The 19,653-nt window shown below is 48.0% G+C and overlaps 1 protein-coding gene across 1 annotated transcript in view; it reads left to right on the plus strand.

Annotated features, from left to right (window-relative positions):
• The window catches only part of CACNA2D2 (calcium voltage-gated channel auxiliary subunit alpha2delta 2), a 210,403-nt gene that overhangs the window by 78,188 nt on the left and 112,562 nt on the right, over positions 1-19,653 (plus strand). The window contains exon 3 of the mRNA XM_059856263.1: positions 4,389-4,505. Within this exon, the coding sequence (XP_059712246.1) occupies positions 4,389-4,505 (117 nt within the window). The remainder of the gene's footprint in view (positions 1-4,388; positions 4,506-19,653) is intronic.

Genomic DNA, 19,653 nt, shown 5'->3' on the forward strand with positions numbered 1-19,653 from the left:
GACTTTTTATTGAGATTGCAGTTCATAATGTGGTCTCAATCCCCATTCTCTGAGTACAACAGCTTCCTCTTCTGGGCTGCCTGAGGGCTACTCCCTTTGAAGGTAATTCAGGGGCTCTCTACAGCCCTTCTCCTGCCCACTAATCTCAGTTTTGCCAGCCACACTGAGCAGGACTAATACAAGGGCGTTACTTCTTGTTTGACCGTGGCTGGAGCAGTGCAGCATTGGCTTTGCTCGTGTCCCTGCACTGCCACCCACCTGCCCTGCCTGGCAGGGAGGCTGTGAGGGGATGGGGCCTTTGCTTAAGGCATTGCCAAGTAAAACCCAGTCTGCCAAGAGCACACAAGGTGCAGCCCTTCTCCCTGAGGGTGTGACACAGCCGGGTGTGAGGGTACCAACACAGACTCACAAACAGCAGCTCCTTGACTCCGAGGTCACTGGTGTTACTAATTTCAAAAACAGGACCCAGAGCACTGGATCACAGGAGAATTTCAATGAGAATTGCTTTCTAATCTTGACAAAACTAAAGGTTTTTGCCATCACTGAGGAATGTTCGGGATGTCTTTGGCCAGAAAATCCTCCCTTTGATTCAGCTCAAGGAAAAAACCCACTATGGGAAATGTCACCTTAGATAAGTAAAACCTGGCCACGTTCTGAACAGCCCAAAGCAAAATGCTACAGTGGAGACTGTGAAGTTCTCTGAATTGCCTGGAGCCCCCACCATTCACTCCCCTGCCTGTCTGGGACGTCCTCATGCACGTATGGTCACTGTTAATTTGTCTTGGATTGTTCTAATTAAGGCTGGTGAACTGTTCAGCCACGAAGACTGCAGAGCTCTGCAGCTGCAGAGAGGGCTGGGGGAACAGCTCCTGGTTTCTTTTTCTGTTCTTTCCTCCCTGGTGGGCAGGTACTGTTTCTGTTTTTAACCAATAGGAGACAATTTTGTTTCATAATAGGAAAATACTAAAGTCAGGACTCCCTCTGTACCCAAAGCTTTCTCCTTGAAGATTGCTCCTCTTTGCTTTCCTAATTGCTGCTGCTCAGCTGGAAGTATCCTGCATCTTCCAAGCACATGACTTTGTTGTGCTGTTACTTACCAAGGGGAGAAAAAAAGAGTGTGAGAGAATATTGCTTTGTGTCGAGCTTTCCTTGCTTAACCCTTCCTGTGCCAAGGTGGGGTGTTTTTATCTAGTGCAGGATGTTGTGCTGTTGGCAATACAAGCTTTTTTTGGTGTGATGGAGCTCTGGTGTGCAAAACCTCTAGAAATTGTATCCTGAGCCACATCAAAAGCGGGTCGAGGGAAGTGAATGATTCTCACCCTCTACTCTGCTCTGGTGAGACCTCACCTGGAATCCTGCATCCAGCTCTGGGACCCTTAACAAAAGAAGCAGGTGGAGGAGGTGCAGAGGAGGGCAATGCAGATCACCAGAGGGCTGGAGCACCTCTGCTATGAATACAGGCTGAGAGAGCTGGGCATGTTCAGCTCAGCCTGGAGAAGAGAAAGCTCTGGGCAGACCTTAGAGCCCCTTCCACTGCCTAAAGGGGCTCCAAGAAGGCTGGAGAAGGACTTTGGGCAAGGCAATGGTGTGACATGACAAGAGGGAATGCCTTCACACTGAAAGAGGGGTGGTTGAGATTAGATATTAGGAAGAAATTAGTTACTGTGAGGATGGTGAGGCACAGGTTGCCCAGAGGAGCTGTGGCTGCCCCATCCCTGGAATTGTTCAAGGCCAGGTTGGACAGGGCTTTGGAGCAACCTGGGATAGTGGAAGGGGCCCCTGCCTATGGCAGGGGGCTGGAATGAGATGATGGCATTTAAGGTCCCTTCCAACCCAAACCATTCTATGAAATAATTTCTTCTGGAGTCTGAGGATGCCTCTTAAATGTCTTCTCTTACTAAAGCATCCTCTTTGGAGTCCCTGTGCTCACAGAGTCACACAGGATTTGCCAAATTAATGTGAAATGTGGGTGGTTTGGGGACCAGAGTGATTTGGGTGAAGCCCATTTCAGACAGATCAGGTTGTAAGGTTGCCTTTCCTTGAAGGATGGCAGGTGTGGAGCATGCAAGAGCAGAGCCTTGGGGAGGGCACTGGAGCCATACTCCATGTGTCTCTTAGGGACTGAGGAGTCAGATGAGGATCACAGATGTCTGGCTCTTGGCTCATGGGCCGTGCTCTTGCAAGTCAGTAACCATGAAAATTCACAGAAATTCTGTTTTCTCAGAAACCTCAAACTGCCAGATCTGAGCCTTTTGTGTGCTGCCCTACTGACAGAGGTGGGATGGGTTACTCTTCTGACACCCAGAGCAGATGACCTGAAGCCCTTGGGGCTTTTTGAGGGGAAAAAAGCAGTTGCTGAACTACATCTAGAATGGAGTAATGGTATATGTGGTCACAAGGCTGCTGGAAAAGACTGCTGTTAGGAATTTCCTAATGCCATGGAAGAAAGGAGGAGCTTGGGCAGAGCAGGGGCCCCAGTGAGAGCTGCAAAAAGCAAAGTGGAAGCCTGGAGATTAACCCAGTAGGTCTGGAGGGACTGTGCACAGCTGAAAGAGCAGCCTTGTGCTTAGTCTCTCACTGTACTCCTGTGGCTTCAGCCTCAGAAACTGCTTTGTTTACCTACGAAAGGAGAAGGGAGGCTGGAGCTGGGGGATGTCTCTGCTCTGGCTCTGGAATTCATTGTCAGCTGCCTTCAGCAAGGGGAGCTGCTTTCTACTCCAGCTCATTACAAGGTCTGGAGAAAGAAGAGAGGGCAGTAAGTAGTTTCCCAGCATTTTAGAAGGTCTCATCATGTCCCTGAGCTGTGTGATGTGCCACTCTCCAGATCCTGGGCACCTGCCTGCCTGCACCTTTACTCTTGCTTTCCACCAAGAGAAAGAGCTGTGATGGTGTGAGTCTGGGGGTGCCTCTGGCCAAGCCTCTCCTTAGTCCTGGGTGAAATGGAGGAGGTTCTGGGTATGTGTTTGTCATGTGAAGCTGGGTGTTTACTGTTTGTGTCTGGGTGCTGCTCTGACACCCAGGGCAGATGTGTCATGAGAAGTCCCTTCTGCAACCCTGGTCATCATGGCCAGGTCTGCAACAAACCACTCTTCCAGGCAGAGTCTCTCACTTGTGAGGAAGCTCCAGCAAAGAGAGGGTTTTGTCCCATGGGAAGCATGATCAACTCCTAAGGATCATACAAGCTTGGGTAGGTGCCAGACATGCTTAGCATGGAATTTGCAGTTAAGCGTGGAGTCTGCTACCTCCTTGGGGAGGTCCAGCTCTCCTTGGAGGGTTCTCTGTTCCCACATGTCTCCATGTCTGGAGCTGAAGGTATTTGAGAGTAGCCTGAGGATAAAGAGAGAAGCAGAATCCTATTTGCTTTGTGGTTTTCTTCATGTACCTTACTTAAGAAAAGATAAGGCGTGAGGAATTTTTTTTTTTTTTTTTTGCTACTCTCAGATGATGGCAATGAACTCTTCCCTTTGACCCTGTGTTGGTTGCACCCGGGTCTGCAGGCAGCTGGAGTTAACAAGTCACAAAATCATCTGAGGAGGTGACTGAGGGGTTTGTGGTTGTGAAGTCTTCTGGTGGGACTGATCCCTTCTTGAGGCAGTGCTGATGCCAGCAGCACTTCCCTTGGGTCTGGGGTTGTTCCCTGCAGTTGTATGATGTGCCTGTGGGCCACTGCTGCCACTTTGGGTGCAAACATTCAAATACAGATAATTGCACTGGCCTTCAGGATAACCCAGGTATAGATTTGTGCCTCTACCCATCACAGCCTGGCCAAGTTTTGCACTGGTTGTAGAAATTCTCATTTCTTGAGGGTGCCAAATTACTATGCCTTGGTTAGAGATGTGGGGTTTATCCTGCTTCATGTGATGCCCTTGTTCTCATTCCTGGTACCCAGGGCTGCCCTGCTGCCCCAGTGCTGCCAGGCCCCGCACCCAGCAAGCCCTGCAGGCAGTGCTGGGGGTGGGCAGGGAGTTGGGCTTGCACTTGCCAAGCTCAGCAGGTGGCTTTGGGGAGGTGGTCAGTGGCCTTTGGGGATGCCTTTGGGTGAGGGAGGGCACAGCAGCAAGCATGGTGGCTCTGCCTGTTCCATAGGAGGGGCTCAGCAGAGGCAGGGATGGGCAGCTCAGCTTTTGAGTGAGGGGGTGGCATGCTCATTGCCTGCAAGCATGAAAGCAGGCAGCTGTAGAGCCAGTGGTGTGGGCAGCAGGTTGACTGCATTTCTGTTTTTTCTGGTTGCAAAGCCTTTCTTCTCTTGCTCCCCTCATCTCCAAAGCTTATATTGTTACCTAATCCGCATTGCTAGAATTCTCTGTTAGAGGATCAGCTTTTTTGTAGGAAGACTGCTGTACTCCTCACTAATATTGACTGTCTTTTTCTCTTGCTTGCCCTCTTAGATCTACGATGACAATAAAAGCTTGTTTGAAGTCAAGGAGAATGTGCCCAGGAAATTGGTGGAGAAGGTCGCAGGGGACATTGAGAGCCTCTTGGCCAAGAAAGTCCGTGCTTTAAAGGTAAGGAGATGGGCCTGTGTGCTCATCCTTTGATGGAGGTGCTCTGTTTAAACAAGAGGGTTGATGCTGGCATAGCAGTATGATCTCAGCTTCAAAGTGATTTCTGTGATTGTGTGGCCTTTTCTGGGAACTGTATCCTGCAGTTGGACAGATTCATGTGGAACATGTGAGGCAAGCCTGTGTCATGTGGGGATGTCCTCTTGGTACCTTCTTGCTTTTTATCTCCTCCCACTGTCATGCAAGCACCTGAAGGTGCTGCCACAAGAATACAAGTGACAGCAAAAGCCTGGCAGCAAATTTGATCCAGTCATTTAACTGGGGGTGTACTGGAAGCAGAGGGACTGCAGTGTCCCTGCCATGGCTCATGGAAGTGTTTTGGACAAGTGGAGCCTCTCCTGTTCAGGAGATGATGTTCTTGGAGGGTTGGTTTGTGCTATTGCCTGGCCCTTGAGCCCTGGGAGTGACTGTATGAGTGGGTTGCCCTCACAGGTGTCTGCATACATTCCAATCTATTGTGCTGTTTTGTAACACTCCTTAAAATGAACTCATTTTCTCGGTAGTGGAGGAGGGTGACCTGATCCATGGTGCTGCTCAGTAAAACCCAGCGGTGGCTGTAACGAGGTGGCAGCAGGGCCGTGCTCTGCTGCTGGGGCAGGGACAAGTAATCAAGTAATTGCCTTCCTGGAGAGGGGACAGCCTTCTCCACTGCAGAGGGGTATGGAGACTTCCCCTCCAGGAGCTGAGGTGTCCTCTCTGAAACACAATTTCATCAACTAGCATGACATTGTACAATGGGCATTTGGCAGCGTGGCCAGCTGGATGCAGCTTGTAGCTTGATCCACTGAATGGAGTCTGCAGGGTGATGGACAGGAGGAAGGCTTGGAGCAGGTAACAAAGCTGATGTGTCCACAGAGGCACTGCAACCAAAAAGACTCAGTCACCTTTCAACCTGAGAGACAGGAAATGTGCTGTGGTGAGAGAAGGGGTGTTGCAGTAACTGAGGTGTAACTAAAGCAGTGAGGGTTTGGAGGTGAGCTGTCTCCACAGAGAGTAAGAAGTGGCTTGGAGAATGTATGCAGCAGGAATCACAGGACATCCATGTGGGCTAGGGGAGTCTCAAGATCAAGATAGGATCTCAGTCAAGGGTGATCAAAGTCTGGTCTGAGTGCCCAGATGGTGTGAGGTTGTCCACAGTGCCTGACAAAAATGCTATCTGTAGGAACTTGGGTGAAGAAGATTGCTGTTCACCCAGTTTCTTACTCTGGGAGGTAAAGAGTGATCCTGCTTGGGACTCACACCAAGTGTTTTAGCTTGAATGGAAGGAGCTGATAGTGGGACTAAAGAGGTGTAAAGTGTCTGGGCTGCATTTGGGATAGTGGAAGGGAAAATCAGGGAGACCAATTTTCTTTTTAACATGAACTTCCATCCTTGTGCTCACACAGTTTGTGTGCGTACTTGAGCATTTATCATATTGAATGTTCCAGAGATGTGCAGCACCTATAGATGCTGGAGGAAGACACAAGTGACAGAAGGTTGTGGCAAACTTGATACACACCTGGACAGCACGTGGCTCCCATGGGATGCACAGGGTAATAACCCTGAGTTACACAGCATGACTGTGCTGAGTGGCTCCACTGTGACATTTGAATTTCAGCTCATCAAGTCACACTGTTTTTCCTTGCCCTTTGCTCTGAGTCACACAGACTTATAGAGAATTTATACATCTTTTGGTGCTAGATCAAGGGTTGAACTGTGCCTATGGTACAAATAACCTTGTTTGTCTTCCAACTGTCTTTCTTTTTTGCTGGGTTTTTGGGCAGGGCTCTGGCGTGCTGTGAAGGGCTCACCTGTCACAGGGGTGATTCTGGCAGTGCTGGTTAGGTAACAGCACATGGTGCTGTCATCATAGTGGAAACAATGAACCCTTTTCCTAAATCACTCTTTCAAGAGGACTCCTTCAGAGTGCTCTCTCAGATGGAGCAGACTTTTACATCAGTTTCCATGTAAATTAGTGGCATTTTGGATTGGTGGTACTAACAACAAAATCTGGAAATGGGGAAGTTGATGAGGGAAGAGAAATTGAATCTTCTAAGTTTCTCCCACATTTTGCTGAGTTCCTTTGAAGCAGTGGGGCTCCCAAGCTCCTTCCATTCTCCTGTCTGTTTTCATCTGTCTCAACTCTCCCTTTAGTTGAATCATCTCTCCTGGAGTAATTTCCTCCTCTTCCCTCATGACTCACAAGAGTGATGATGACTTCTTGAAACATATTTTTCAGCATCTGAGTCAGGTGGGACTCCATGTATTGGCAAGGGCAGGTGAGGAGGGAGAAATGGAGTCTCTCCTTGATGTAGGAATTGCCCTGTCACTCGTGGGCTCTCTCCTCAGAAGACATCCCTGTCTCCTTTGCTGCAGGAGAGAGGAGAGATCCTGCCTGGCTCTCAGTGGGACTTTGTAGGAAAGTGCTCACAAGCCTTTGGGCACACACATGGGTGCACAGCTCAGAGCACTGCTCTGATTAGGTGGTGATTCAGTCCAGTCATCAAAGAACCTGTTCTCCTCTGTTTCTAAGTGAAAATATTAATGTGTCTTTATTAAACTATGTGCAGAGCATTTATTAATACAGTTTCTCACCTTGTGTGTTGCATTTCTAAGAGGAAAAAACCCCAAGGAAATGGAACCTGTCTGGCCCTGACAGCCATGGTGCAGCACTGTGGCATGGATCTGGCACTAACAGGACACTCTGATTTCCCACATGCATTTTGGAGGTGTGCTGGAGCCAGGGGTGCGTGGCAGAGAGGGTAAATGCTTCCTAAAATAAGGCACCTACAAGGGGCTGGTTATTTGGATGCTGTCTCTCCCTTTTTGTTCCAGAGCATCATATTAGATGACAGTCTCATCATGGGACAAAAAAACTCCTAGGGAGATGTTTTTGCAATCCCCACCTGTTCCACCTGGCACTGGAGTATCTACACCTGGATCCTGGGGGACTTCTACCCCACAAAATGGCTTCTGTTTGACATGGATTTGCATCAGCACCAATTGCCTTTTCCAGTGTCCTTTGATGATTCCATTATTGCAAGCCTGGCCTCCCAGTCACCTTTGGGCTCTGTAGTTCCAGCTGCTTTTTATTCCCAAGACTTAACAGGAGGGAAGGTAAAAAAGATGGCCTTCAATACCAAAAATGCATCTAACTTTCTTGGAATTGGAAGTAAAAGACTAGGGTGGAGTGACTCCTGAAGGAGATGACATTACATTTTCCCAGGGTACTGCATTGTGGGGAAGTTCAGAGCTACAGGTGAGGTGTAAGGAAGCAATAGGTGTGTTCCTGGCTGGGTGGGAGTTTAGAGGGCTGCTCTTGTTCACACTCATGAGATTGTCCTTGTTAGGGCTAAAAAAGACACTTTTTGTAAGATATGGGAAGGAGTGAGGTGGCATGTTACCAAATAACTACAAATCCCCCTTGGGTTTTCCTTGTGCTGGGAATCACAGCTGGCTGGCTCATGGCTTTACATCATCTGAGACTAGAACTCATTGGGTTAGTTTTTTGCCAAGCAGATTATTATTATAACTTTTTCAACTTTATTTCCTATCTCCTCTTCAGTTTTTCTGTGTGTTCAGACCCCTCTTTGCCTTTGTGTGTGCCCAGAGAGATATGTACAGGCTGGGGCTTCTTTGGGAGCTTGTTTGGGAGCCCAGATGTTGGAGTTTGCTGTTGGTGGGGCACTGAGTGAGCCAGGGAAAAGCCATCACCTGAAGGTGGGGCTGGTGTGGGTCCAGATTCCCAAACCCAAGGGGCACTTTCTCTCTCTTTTAGAATACTATGTCAAGTGCATGAGCAATGCCTCCAGGTCTGTTCTCTCCTGAAGATCTGCAGACTGGGGGAGAAGGAAGTTGTGATTTGATGGAGGAGGAGGCTGAGAGGTGGAAATTTTAGATCCTAGGATATGTTTTAAGATTGTTTCTCCTTTTTATATAGTTCTTGTGAAGGCTGCTTTTGGATGCTGACTGCTTCATTCTTCACATATTTAACCACAGACAATTTGCTTTGCCTCCTGAGAGCGACACATCCCACAGTTTACTGAGTAGGTTATGCCCTGAAGTGAACTAGTCATATACTGTGACCAGCCTAAAGATTACTGTCTGTGCTGGTGGCCTTCCCCCATCTCCAGAAAGAGCCCTGCTGATGCACAAAACATGGTCTGGACACCTGCAGGATCTCACATTGCCCCGGTGGTGACATGGTTGGGCTGGTCTTTTCTCCATAGAGCTAATTTACTTTTGCAAGTTGTACATCACTGGCACAATCTTTTGAGTTAAGGTGAAGTTTGTTGCATATCCTGTGGACCTCAGCTGTGTTCAGTATCAAATATGATGTGTTGAGCAGATGTGCAGCAAAGTGGCATTTTGTGTACCCAAATCTATAACGTGTACTGTGTACACCTGTGGGTATCTATGTAGATGTATGTATCTGCAACAGGTTTGGTGCCCCTTGTGTGGCTCTGGTGATGAGAGCACTAACAGCACTTAGCAGGAGTAGGAGGAAGGTTTGTGGATTTTTTTTTTTAGTTGTATTTTTGTGAAATTTAATAGCATATTTTTGTCGCTATGTATTTAGCTCCAGTGTGGAATGAGCATCTGGGGGAAAGCAGGGGTTTGGCAGGAGGGCTCAGTGGTAGGAGGTTTCAAGGTTCCTGTTCCTTCAGCTGAGGTGTAGGAGGTCACAATATATTTCACTCAGATTTTACTGCAACCAGAGTAGTAAAATCTAAACTTGGCATTAGACATTTTCTTTTGGCAGAAAAAAGAATACAAAGGACAAGACTGGGGATTTCCTGTGTTTTGAAAGCATCCTGCAGGGAAGTCTGGCTGGGTTTCCTGTGGCTACAAAGCCTGGGGGAATGTGGCTGTAGGTGTTCCCATCCTTCTTTACCTTGGATCCTAAGAGAAAGAGATTGGAAGAGCTGGGAGAAAAGGTGACTGGTCTGGAGATGCTTAGGGTTTTGTACTGCCTTAACCCTATTTTGCTGATTTGTCTCATGTTTCCACCCCCTCAGCCTTGAGTTTTCCCACTGGCATTTTTTCTGGCATGTTTCTTCTGAAGAGTTGATGCACTTAGTGCTTGGCCATGTTTTAGGATCCTGAAGGGTGCTGAAGGGTGAGGTGAGAGTTTGGTGTGTTACCACAAAGTACTGACCAAATCTGCTTCTCAGTGTGAAGCTGGTCAGGGGGCATTGCAGGAGGGAGGAGCTCAGGCCAGTTGTGCTTTCAGTCCTGGTTGCACACTCAGTGTATTACTGCTCAACTGGGACCAGTTCCAAGCTCCATTTGAGCCTGGCCCAAGCATATATCAAGAGTGCAGAGGGGATTTAATTGGACAGGTTTATCCCTTTAACAATTCTGATAGCCCTGAGATTTCCCTTGCAGGTTTGTGGTGAATGGAGCCTTTCTGGTCCCTGATAGTGACAATAAAAAGTGCCACCTGTCTGACAAGCTGCAAAAGTTGGCATACAGCAAAGCATCTCTCAGCCCAGATCAGAGCATCTCCCTGTCCCTCAGCAGCAGAGGCACTGACCTCTGTCATGGCATGGGCTGGTAGAAAATCATCAGGAAATCTTCTCTCCTTCACTGTTGGGGTTGCTGTCCTCTGGTCTTGGTGGCAGGCAGCAAAAGGAGTCAGCATTCAGGAGAAGCAGCCCTGGGGCTGTACTGGATTTCTCCTTTGCTTCTGGCAGAACAAGGTCTTGTTGCCATCTCCCTGCACCATGGAGCTGTCTGAAGGATGTTGAACCAGGTGCTCATTGGCCAAGTCATTGAAGTGTTTAACTGGAGAGCTCCCAGGCCAGGAGAGGGAGACCCTCCAGAGCTGCAGTGCACCAAGGTTCACTTTGGCTGGCAGCATGTGGTGCCAAACCCTTGTGGATTTCCCTCCTGCAGTGTGGTACAGCCCCTTTGACTTGAGGGGGATTTGTGGGCATGTCAGAAGATTACCAGTGGTCATGCTGTGGTCTGCTGGGTCCCAGCGAAGGGACACATTATCTGTCTTGCCTAGGAAGCAAAATGGGGTAGGAGAGAGGGAATAAACATAGCTCAGGTGAGCTCTGACACAGCCTGTGGGTTTGGTGACGTGTGGGGCTTTATGCCTCATGCACTCTTGCACCATTCCAGCTGCATGGCCACGGACTGGAGCTCTTGAGTTGGTGGAATAAGGACAACAACCACCTATCTTGCATATGCTGAAGTACAAACTGTTTAAAGGCAGGACCTCTGTGCTTTTTTATTTCATAGTGACAAATCCAGCCCTCTTCCCACTTCTTTGGTAATTGCTGGTTGGTGGTTTTTGTTTTTAATTCTATTTTTAATTTGCTCCTAATCAAATCCTGGCTGACAGTCCCCATGTGTTTGTTTGTTTGTTTGTTTGTTTATTCGTTTGTGCATATGTGTGTTGTGTGTCTTCTCCTGCCTCACAATTGTTCTTGTGCTGGACCTGCTCCAGTAATCCAATTTGAATCCAATCTCCCAGGTCTGGAATTCTAATTTACAGATTGCAGAGGGGAGTTAAACAATGCCCACACACCAGGATGGGGGCTGATTGTCTAATCTAATCAGGAACAATCAGATGTTTGTAACAAGTCTATCAAACCTGTATTGGGCCAGTTTGCTGAGCGATGTAACCAGCGTTAATAGCACTAACACGATTTAGGGCTTCCTGCACTTTCATGCAGATTACATTGAGTGTTTCCCTTTCTTCTCCCATGAACTCTTGGCAGCAGCCCAGCCCGATGGGCTTTGCAACTTGGTGAGCTGCTGGGTGCCCTCTGGGGAGCAGAGGTTTGCCAGGACCCAGGGGCTGCTGTCTCGGTGGCACTGCCACACACTGAGCTCCTGGGATGATCCTGTTTTGTGGCACACGTACAGGGAACGGACTCAGTGCCACCAGTGTGCATCTGGAGTCACAGATGGGGGAGTGAAAACTGATGGTCCTGACCTGATAGGGTGTTCAGTAAGTCTCCACAGCAGATCCCCAGCCCTGTGCATGGCTGTTGCTAAAGAACAGGTGAAGAAACCTTTGTCCTCCCTTGCCCTTGGCAGACTGAGGCTGTTGTGAGGCTGTTGTTTCTGGTACTGGCTGTAAGAAGTCTGGACAGCTGGTGTTTAAATAAAACACCTGCCTGGTTTTTCTTTTCGATGCCCTTTCAGAGCCTGAAGCAAAAGAGGAGGCAAAACCAGCTCTGTGAACAAGATGATGTCTCTTAGTATAGTTCTCCAACCCAGAGTGGAGCTTCCTTACCCTGTGCAAATAAATAGTCGCCTGACTTTGCCCTTCCTGAAGACTGAAATACCCATCTGGTCCCTTGCCCTGTCAAGAGGTGAGCCGGTTCTCACGCTCCAGATCTGTAGCCCTTAGCTCTGCACTCGCTGCCTTTGCCCGGGGATTTATTTTGGGTTTATGGCTTCCTCCCTGCCCGGAGCATCTCCCCTGAGCGCGGCGCTGCGCTCGTCCCGGGGCGGGCGTGGCAGGAGGATGGCAGCTCACAGCCCTGCCGGCAGCTTTAGCTGGGCTTTCAGCCTGAGCAAAGCCTGCCCTCACGGCCTCTCCCTGAGCGCTGCCAGGCTGGTTTGCACGCACAGGAGGAGGAATGGGAGCTCTCTAGTCCTAGGAATAGGAACTAACTTTTCATGGAGGGTTTAATTGTGTGCGTGCCTTGCCTCCCTGCGCTCTGCACCCCTCGCTGTGAGGAGCCCAGACACCCCTGAGACCAGGAGGAAATAGTCCTTAAAGGATGTTTTGTATTAGACAGCACTTTGCATGCTGTTTTTCAGTTTTTCCTGGTTTTTTCCAGCACAGGAGGAGGTGGCTGAAGCCATTGGTGTGGGCAGGGGATTTACTGCAGCTGTAGGGCTTGGCTGTCTCAGAGCTCCAGTCCTTCAGCTTGGTCCTTTACCCTCTCAAGATCCCGAGGCCTGGCAGGGCTGTGCTCTAAGAGGAGGCATTTGGGGGTGGCTGAAAGGGTGAAAGCAGATGGGTATGACTTACTGGTCTATCTGGGAGGATAGATATAGATATAAACTGGTGAGTGATGCAGAAGAGGAGGAGGTCTCTGAGGGAATTAGTGCTAGGGAAGGGAATTATTATTTAATTCTTTATAGAGCAACCTTTAAACACGATTGGGAAGATATGCTTGCAATGATAGCGAAATAAAAGACACTGTGTCACTGAAAAAGGGATTTATTTGAATTTTCTTGGTTAATTTTGGCATGAGAAAATGCATTTCCATGGCAGTTTGGTACCTAGAGTTGCTTCTGCACCCTGCCCTGTGACTCTGTAATCTCTGCACGGTGGAAGAGGGTGAGAGGGGGATCTTTCTTTCCCCAGGGTTGCTGTAGGTTTTCATGGAGTGTGTGCTTCTGCACTTACAGGTGTGCTCTCAGTCCCTGTGGGTTCAGCCCCTGCCCTCCATGATGCTGTACATCCTCAGAGAGCTCTGCAAAGCCCAAGATCCTGGGCAGAAAAACCTCCAACCAATTTGTTCTTGTTTAATGTTTTTCCCCTTGAATATTTCAGATGCATCATTTGGGGTGGAAAACTCATATTGAATGGGAGTAATTGACTTAGGATAGTGAATCATTTTGAGTTTATTTCAGGTGGAATGAGGATTATTTTTTTAAGGGTTTCATCCTCAGGCTGAACTAAAAATCAGTTATTTGTATAGCTGTGTTTACAGGCAGGTAGTGAAGTTAAAGGCTAATGAGTGAGGGGGTGGAGGCTTGGTCCTGGAGGTTAATGGACTTTCATGAAGCTTTTTTGTCTGGAAAGCTCTCTTCAAATCCCACTTTTTTCTCTTTTTTTCCCCTAAAGAAAGTAGATTTAGCAAGTTTCATTTCTGCAGCCCCAGAGCAGCTTTGGCAGAGTTTGTCTCAGTAGGTCACTGCACAGAAGTGACTTGAACAGCAGGGCTGGCTGCAGGTGGGAGCAGGAGCAGCCCCCAAGGCGCCTTGCATGAGGAGGGTTTATCTTGGCTCTGGGCACGTGGTGCTGTGCTGCACAGGAGCTGGCACAGAGTGTGCTCCCTGCCCTGGGATGTGCCCACCAGGACCCTGCTTTCTGTCCCACGTGGATTTGATTTGCATCCACTGAAGCTTTCATGGAGTGAGTCTCAAATCCATCCCGCCCCACCCCATAGCAAGGAGCTATTCTATATTCCCAGAGCAGCTGATGTCCATTAAATGTTTGAGTGACACTACAACAATGTGTAAAATATCAGTGATAAGGATCTAGCAAATCTTAATATAAAAAAGGCGACAAGAATGTAAATTGCACATACAATTGTGATAAAGAGCCAGAGATAACATTAAAGAGATTGTATCAATGTAATGCAAGTTTTGTGCCAAAGTCTGTCATCTGCTCTTTGAAGAGGAGTTGTTGGGAGCCTTGATATTCCAGCAGACAGTGCTCAAATCATCCCAGTGCTCTGGAGCGGCTGTCCCTGCAGCCAGCGTGCTGTGTGGAAGCTGTCTGATTGCTAAGGATTAATGGAAACCTTTCCTGCCTCTACAATAAAAATAATGTTCCCTGGAAAAAAATAAAGTGCCCTTCTGCCTGCTGGCCTTTGGGTCCCTCAAAATGCAATTAAAAAGCAGCTTAATACAGCCTTGCAATGAGAAATCTGTCAGCGTTCAGAGGCACGATCTGAAGTAAAAGCAACATGAAAAGGTTGTGAGCAAAAATATTTAACTGTGCACCTGCCTGCTGCCACTCATGGAGCCACCAGCTGAACTGGGACGTGAGGGGCTGGAACTGGGGGAGCTGGAGCAGCTTCACAGACAGAGCTGGGCTGTAGCAGTGCTGGTGAGGGCACAGGAGCTCCAGCCTGTGTGTCCCTGCTTGCCTGTCCCTCTTTTCTGGGCTGGTGTTGCTGCTCTGTGCCCTGGGTTTCTGTCCCTCCTCTGCTGTTTAGGGTGTGCTACATCTCTGAAAGTGGGCAGGTGACAGCAGTAAGGGCTATTGGAAGTACCCTGCAGGTTTGATGGAAGGGGTAGCTCCAGATTCTGTGCAGAGCTGCCAGCTATAGGTCAGTATTGTGCTTGCCAAAGTGTCTTCCCAAAATTTTAGGCATAATAATGGGGGTTAATTTTAAATGGTCGTTAGCTGGTTTTTTTCTGCAGGCATGATAATTTAAAAAAAAATCCTTTAAGTAAAGCTAGTGATTCCAGAGCAAGTGAGGGATTTTAAGGGCTGGGAGTGAAATCTGAACACGGGCTCCAGTGACTGCCTGGTTTTGGTAGACAAAAGTGAACTTTTGTCTTTGGCTGCCCCTTGTGTGATGCTACCTGCACAAGGGTGAGTGAAATCCCACCCCAGCTCTGCACGAAGAGCTGCTGGAGCAACAACTCGATGGGAGCAGTGTTTCAGCGGGATGCCAGTAGATGGCACAGCTTTTATATCAGCTAATTATGCAGGGAGCCAAGGCTGGTCCGGGCTGCTCCTGTGGCTAATCTTAGCCGTGCCTCGCTCTCCACTCACACAGATGAAGATGTCTCTGCTGGTCTGCCTGTAATTGAGGAAGCTGGATAAGATATGGGAGGTGTTGAGCTTGTCAGCATTGTGGGGCAGTGGGAAACCGTGATGGGGAGGAGGAGATAAGAATCTTGTGCTTGGGTGAGTGTGGGAGCAGGGAAGCAAAATTCAGGATATTGGTAGTGTGGCTTCCCAAGTGCATTCCAGCAAGTGCTGTATTCCCATAGTGTCGATGTATTTGACTGCTCCAGCTTTATGCATAGGGAAACTGAGGCCTGGAGAGATCATTCTTTGTCTTTGATACACCCTGGAATAAGAGCTGTGCTTCCTAATTAAGTTCTGGAACTTTTAGCTACAAGGTGTCCTTCATGTGTGATTATGACAATAACATCTCCCTGGAGCTCAAAGCTCCTTCTCTCAGCTCTGCTCCTGTTTGGTGCTATTGTTCCCTGGCCACTTCGGGCTTTGAATGTGAATTTTTTTAGCAGTTCAGCAATTTTCTGCACCCTTTTGAAAGAGGAAGAGTTGAATGCATCCTAAATCTTCTCCCTGTGTGATGTTGCCCAGCTGTTTTGCACCTCCCCTCAACCAAAGCAGCTCTCTGGCCTGTTCAGGGATGAGCTTGTGGCTCTTGCTGGAGAGGTGGCCCCTGGAGTTGGGAGAGTTGCTCAAGTGCAGAAAGACAGCCCTGGGGGGAGGAAACTGCCCATCCCTTTGTGTCCCTGTCCTGGGAGATGTGCAGAGACCCCAGCATCAGAGGCAATCTTTCTTCCTACCTTCTGCCTGCTGAAGAACTTCTTTTCATGACTGGAATTGATTCTTGCAAGTGGATGGAAAGGATATATCCCAAATCTTGAGGGCCTGGTGTGTATGTAGAATATAAACTGGAGTGTATGTATGTGATGCTGTAAATAGAGTTGTCACTCTAAAAGAAATGGGGTTTCTAGTGCTTGTCAGATCATTTTAAAACCATTTTTATTACTAGATTACATTCTGAGATAAAGTTTATTGTAGCAAAAGAGAGGGAAGGTGTAGGATTTGACTGCAGATTTAGAAACACACTTAAAACTTACAAAGAGTTTTTGAACCTTAGCTGAGGGCCGGCTGTCTGCTTCAGGGTTTTCCTCCAGGGCATCTCCTGCCCAGCACATTTAGAGGATGATCTCTTGATCTGGGTGCAAACTCTGCCCTGGCATGTCGCCTTTTATAATCAAGCCATGACATAACATGCAGACACTGGCACAGGAGCTCCAGCTCACGAGTCTGTGTCTGGTGTGTGGGGCAGAAACCCTTCCAGGGGTCCTCAGGAACTCCATGTTCCCTGAATGTGGCTCTTAAACAACTGCCATAAGGGTTTTGTGTCAAAACTGAGGATCAATCCTGGCATGTGTTGACTTTGTTCTTCCCATTCTCTCCCCCATAACCGTTGATCCTAAAATATTTTTCTCTAGTTATATCATTTTTCTGTGCTCTTACTTTTAACACTACATCTGCAAGCAACAGAAAACACTGTGTAGGTGCCAACTCTTTTCTTAGCTATTCCTTGCAGATACGAGTAGCATCCCATTTTCCAGCCCAGCCTCTTCTCTCTTTTCCTCCTAGTTGTTCCTAGTGGTATTCATCTACCTTTTATATATACCAGTGGCAAAGTTAACAGGGTGTTGTTCTCTTGATGCAGCATGACAGAAAAACCAGCAGTCATTTTCTCCTGCCAGACTTGGGCTTCAGAGATGTGTTGCTTTGCATCTCCCTGCTCCACCTCCCATCCTAGTTTAGGGCACTGCAAGGCACATCACAGACTGCATGCTGGAAGAAGCAGGAGCTTTGCAAGTGCCTCCTAAACTCCACAGCTGCTTGCAGGGCAGAGGCAGCTGGAGTGGCAAGGAGAAAGTTAGCTTTAACCCTGAGACTTGCACAGACCTCTGTTTACCGTACATCTGGCTATTTAAAAACTAGATTTATTTTGCATGCAGAAAGTCCACACTGCCTTGACATTAGAGTTTTTCTGTCTCTCCTACTCCCAGCCCCATCTCAAACCCAGAACCTCTGCAAGGTTCCATTCTGAGTAGCTGCTTTTCTCCCTCTGTGCTGAGCATCCCTAAAGCCTGGGCATAATAGCATCCCTGCTAATTATATCACTGCAGATTTATTTCATGGTAATATTATAGCTGGCCTCGGGCATCACCACTATCATTGGAAAACATCGAACTATCACAGCTTCTGAGCTGCCTCCATTAAACCTGGGAGAAGCGTCTGGGCCTGTTTATAAGTTTGTCTTTTGATGAGAGCCAGGGATTGATGAGCTGGTGGATGTGAGGTTTGCAGAAGGTGCCCTGGAGGGAAGCTTCCCTCGTCAGGCAGCCATAAGGTGCAGATGGCGGGATCGCGAGCGGAATGCAGACACAGCCGGGGCAGCAGGGTGGGAGCATCCCCTTCATCTATCCAGGCAGGCTTGTCCCTCCCTGGCAGCACCACGCCTGTCAGGGCTGCCCAGAGTTCCACAGGGGATGGCTCCGTGCTCCAGATCGGTGCTGCTGGCAGCTTGGCTGGAGGGGCTCCCAGGGAAAGGGGGCGTTTCGGGCATGCAGGTGGTCTTGTGATGCTTTCTGCTGACAGTCTTGGAGCTAGGGCAGAAGAAAAGGCACAAATACCACTGCTATTTTCAACCAAAAAAGGAGAAAAATAATTCAAGAGTTTTCTCTATATATTCCTTGCTAGAAATAAGATTAATCCTGTGACCAATGTGCTGGGTACCGAGGCCTTCTGGCACGAGTGTAGCTGAAGGTCAGTGCTGTGTCCCCAGGGCTGTTCTGTTCTTGGGAGCCCAGCCTGTGGCTGCTTGCTGCTCCAGGCTGTGTCCCTTATGGAACACAGCCATGGGATGGCTGGAGGTCTGTAGGATGAAGCATTTGATGCTGGAGAACTGGTATCCACACTCTAGGTTTTGGAGGGTGTACAAGAGTATTTCAGCATACATCCCAGTACTGCACAGGTTTGCTGTGAGGCCGTGTTTGTCTGCACCTGAAGCCTGGCTGGCAGGGATGGGGTGACCATCCACCCCCATCAGTGTGTTGGTCTTCCCCATGGATGTCTGTGGTCCCCAAACAGCAGATTATCACAGGTATGAGACCCACCACATGTGGAGAACACGAGGAAGTAACTTATAGCTCTTGAAGGGGATTTGGGTAAAAGTAGATCAGTTGTTACTGATTTTACTCTGTCTGGCCGTAAAGTCCTTTTTGGTTGTGATGCTCCAGCATGGCAATGAGTGGCCCAAAAACTTAACTGAAATGGGGTCAATAAATTACATGCAGACAAAAGGCACTTACACTCAGACTGCATCAAGTCTCCTGGTAATTTCAGTGAAACAGGCAGAGCAGAAATATGCTGATAATTATTTAAATTAGACTCCGAGCATTGAATTTTTTTCTTCAAGTAACAGCACTTCAGCACTTGTCCAGATGAGTGCTAATTTACCCAAATGGAAAGGTTTATTAAACATGCCAGCCAGTGCTTTAGTAATATTTAGGACAGCAATTTTGCTTTATTATATCTCTTAACAAAGAGGACACGGGCTTCTTGATCCAGCACCAGAGCAGTCAGGGGATGTTGGGGAAGATCCACCTCAGTTCTGCCTCGTCTCAAATCAAGGTACATTATTTCTGCTTCAATTCTGCCTCTTTGCCAAGTGCAAACCTGGGACTTGATTTGAAAAAAACTTCACTGACTTGGCCAGTTTGAAGGACATTCAAAATCTGGACATCTTCTGGGTGCAGGAGTCAGAGCTATGATTTGGAAACACTGAAGGATGAAATTGATTTTGGTTCAGTGAAATGGGCCCCAAGCCAGATGCTGAGGAAGATGAGCCTGACCTCTTCCTGCTGCCCCTTGCTCACTCTAGGACACAGTTGACAACGGTGTTGTTTTGGGGAGAAGTTTGGGTGCATGAAGACGATGCCACCCATCATTGCCTCCCTCAGTGCTCTGTCATGCCCTGCCTCCTGGTCTTGTTATTATCATATGTGTTATTGCCAGGGCTGCCTTTCAGACTAATGCTGGCTTTGCTCTTTCCCTCAGGACTCTAAATTTCTTTGGTTTATATGTTTGATAAAATACTTCACAAATCCCAGTGGACTGACATTCTGCTAAAAGATCCTGTAGAAGTCTTCTGAGGCTTCCTGGCTCTGGGTGCAGGTGTTTGATTCTGTGGCTTCTCCCAGGACTCAAGAAGGAAATTAAGACTACTTGCACAAGTTAGGGTAATGCAGGAGTGTCTTAGTCTGAGAATCTCCTCACAAAGAGGATGGTTCAATGTCGTGAATGCTTCTTACAGATCCATCCAGGGAAATTTGCTTTTAGGCTTTGGAATTTCTCTGGTTCCTTCAGGATAAAGACCACTGCCTCCTTTACATGAGGACATGCATGGTGTAACATACCAAAATCTAAGTCTTTACATTTTATCTGCCGTAAATATCCTCTCCCTCTCCTTCCCTGCACAAGATTGCTCTGTTAAACTATCACACTGCAAATCTTGTGAGTGCCTGGAGCTCCGGATGTTTGCAAAAGATTTGGCAAGGGAGAACTTTGTGGAATTCCAGATTGTACATTCTTTTAGAGTTTGGATACAGGGTG

Source organism: Haemorhous mexicanus, chromosome 11 (assembly GCF_027477595.1).
Source record: "Haemorhous mexicanus isolate bHaeMex1 chromosome 11, bHaeMex1.pri, whole genome shotgun sequence".
NCBI lineage: Eukaryota > Metazoa > Chordata > Aves > Passeriformes > Fringillidae > Haemorhous > Haemorhous mexicanus.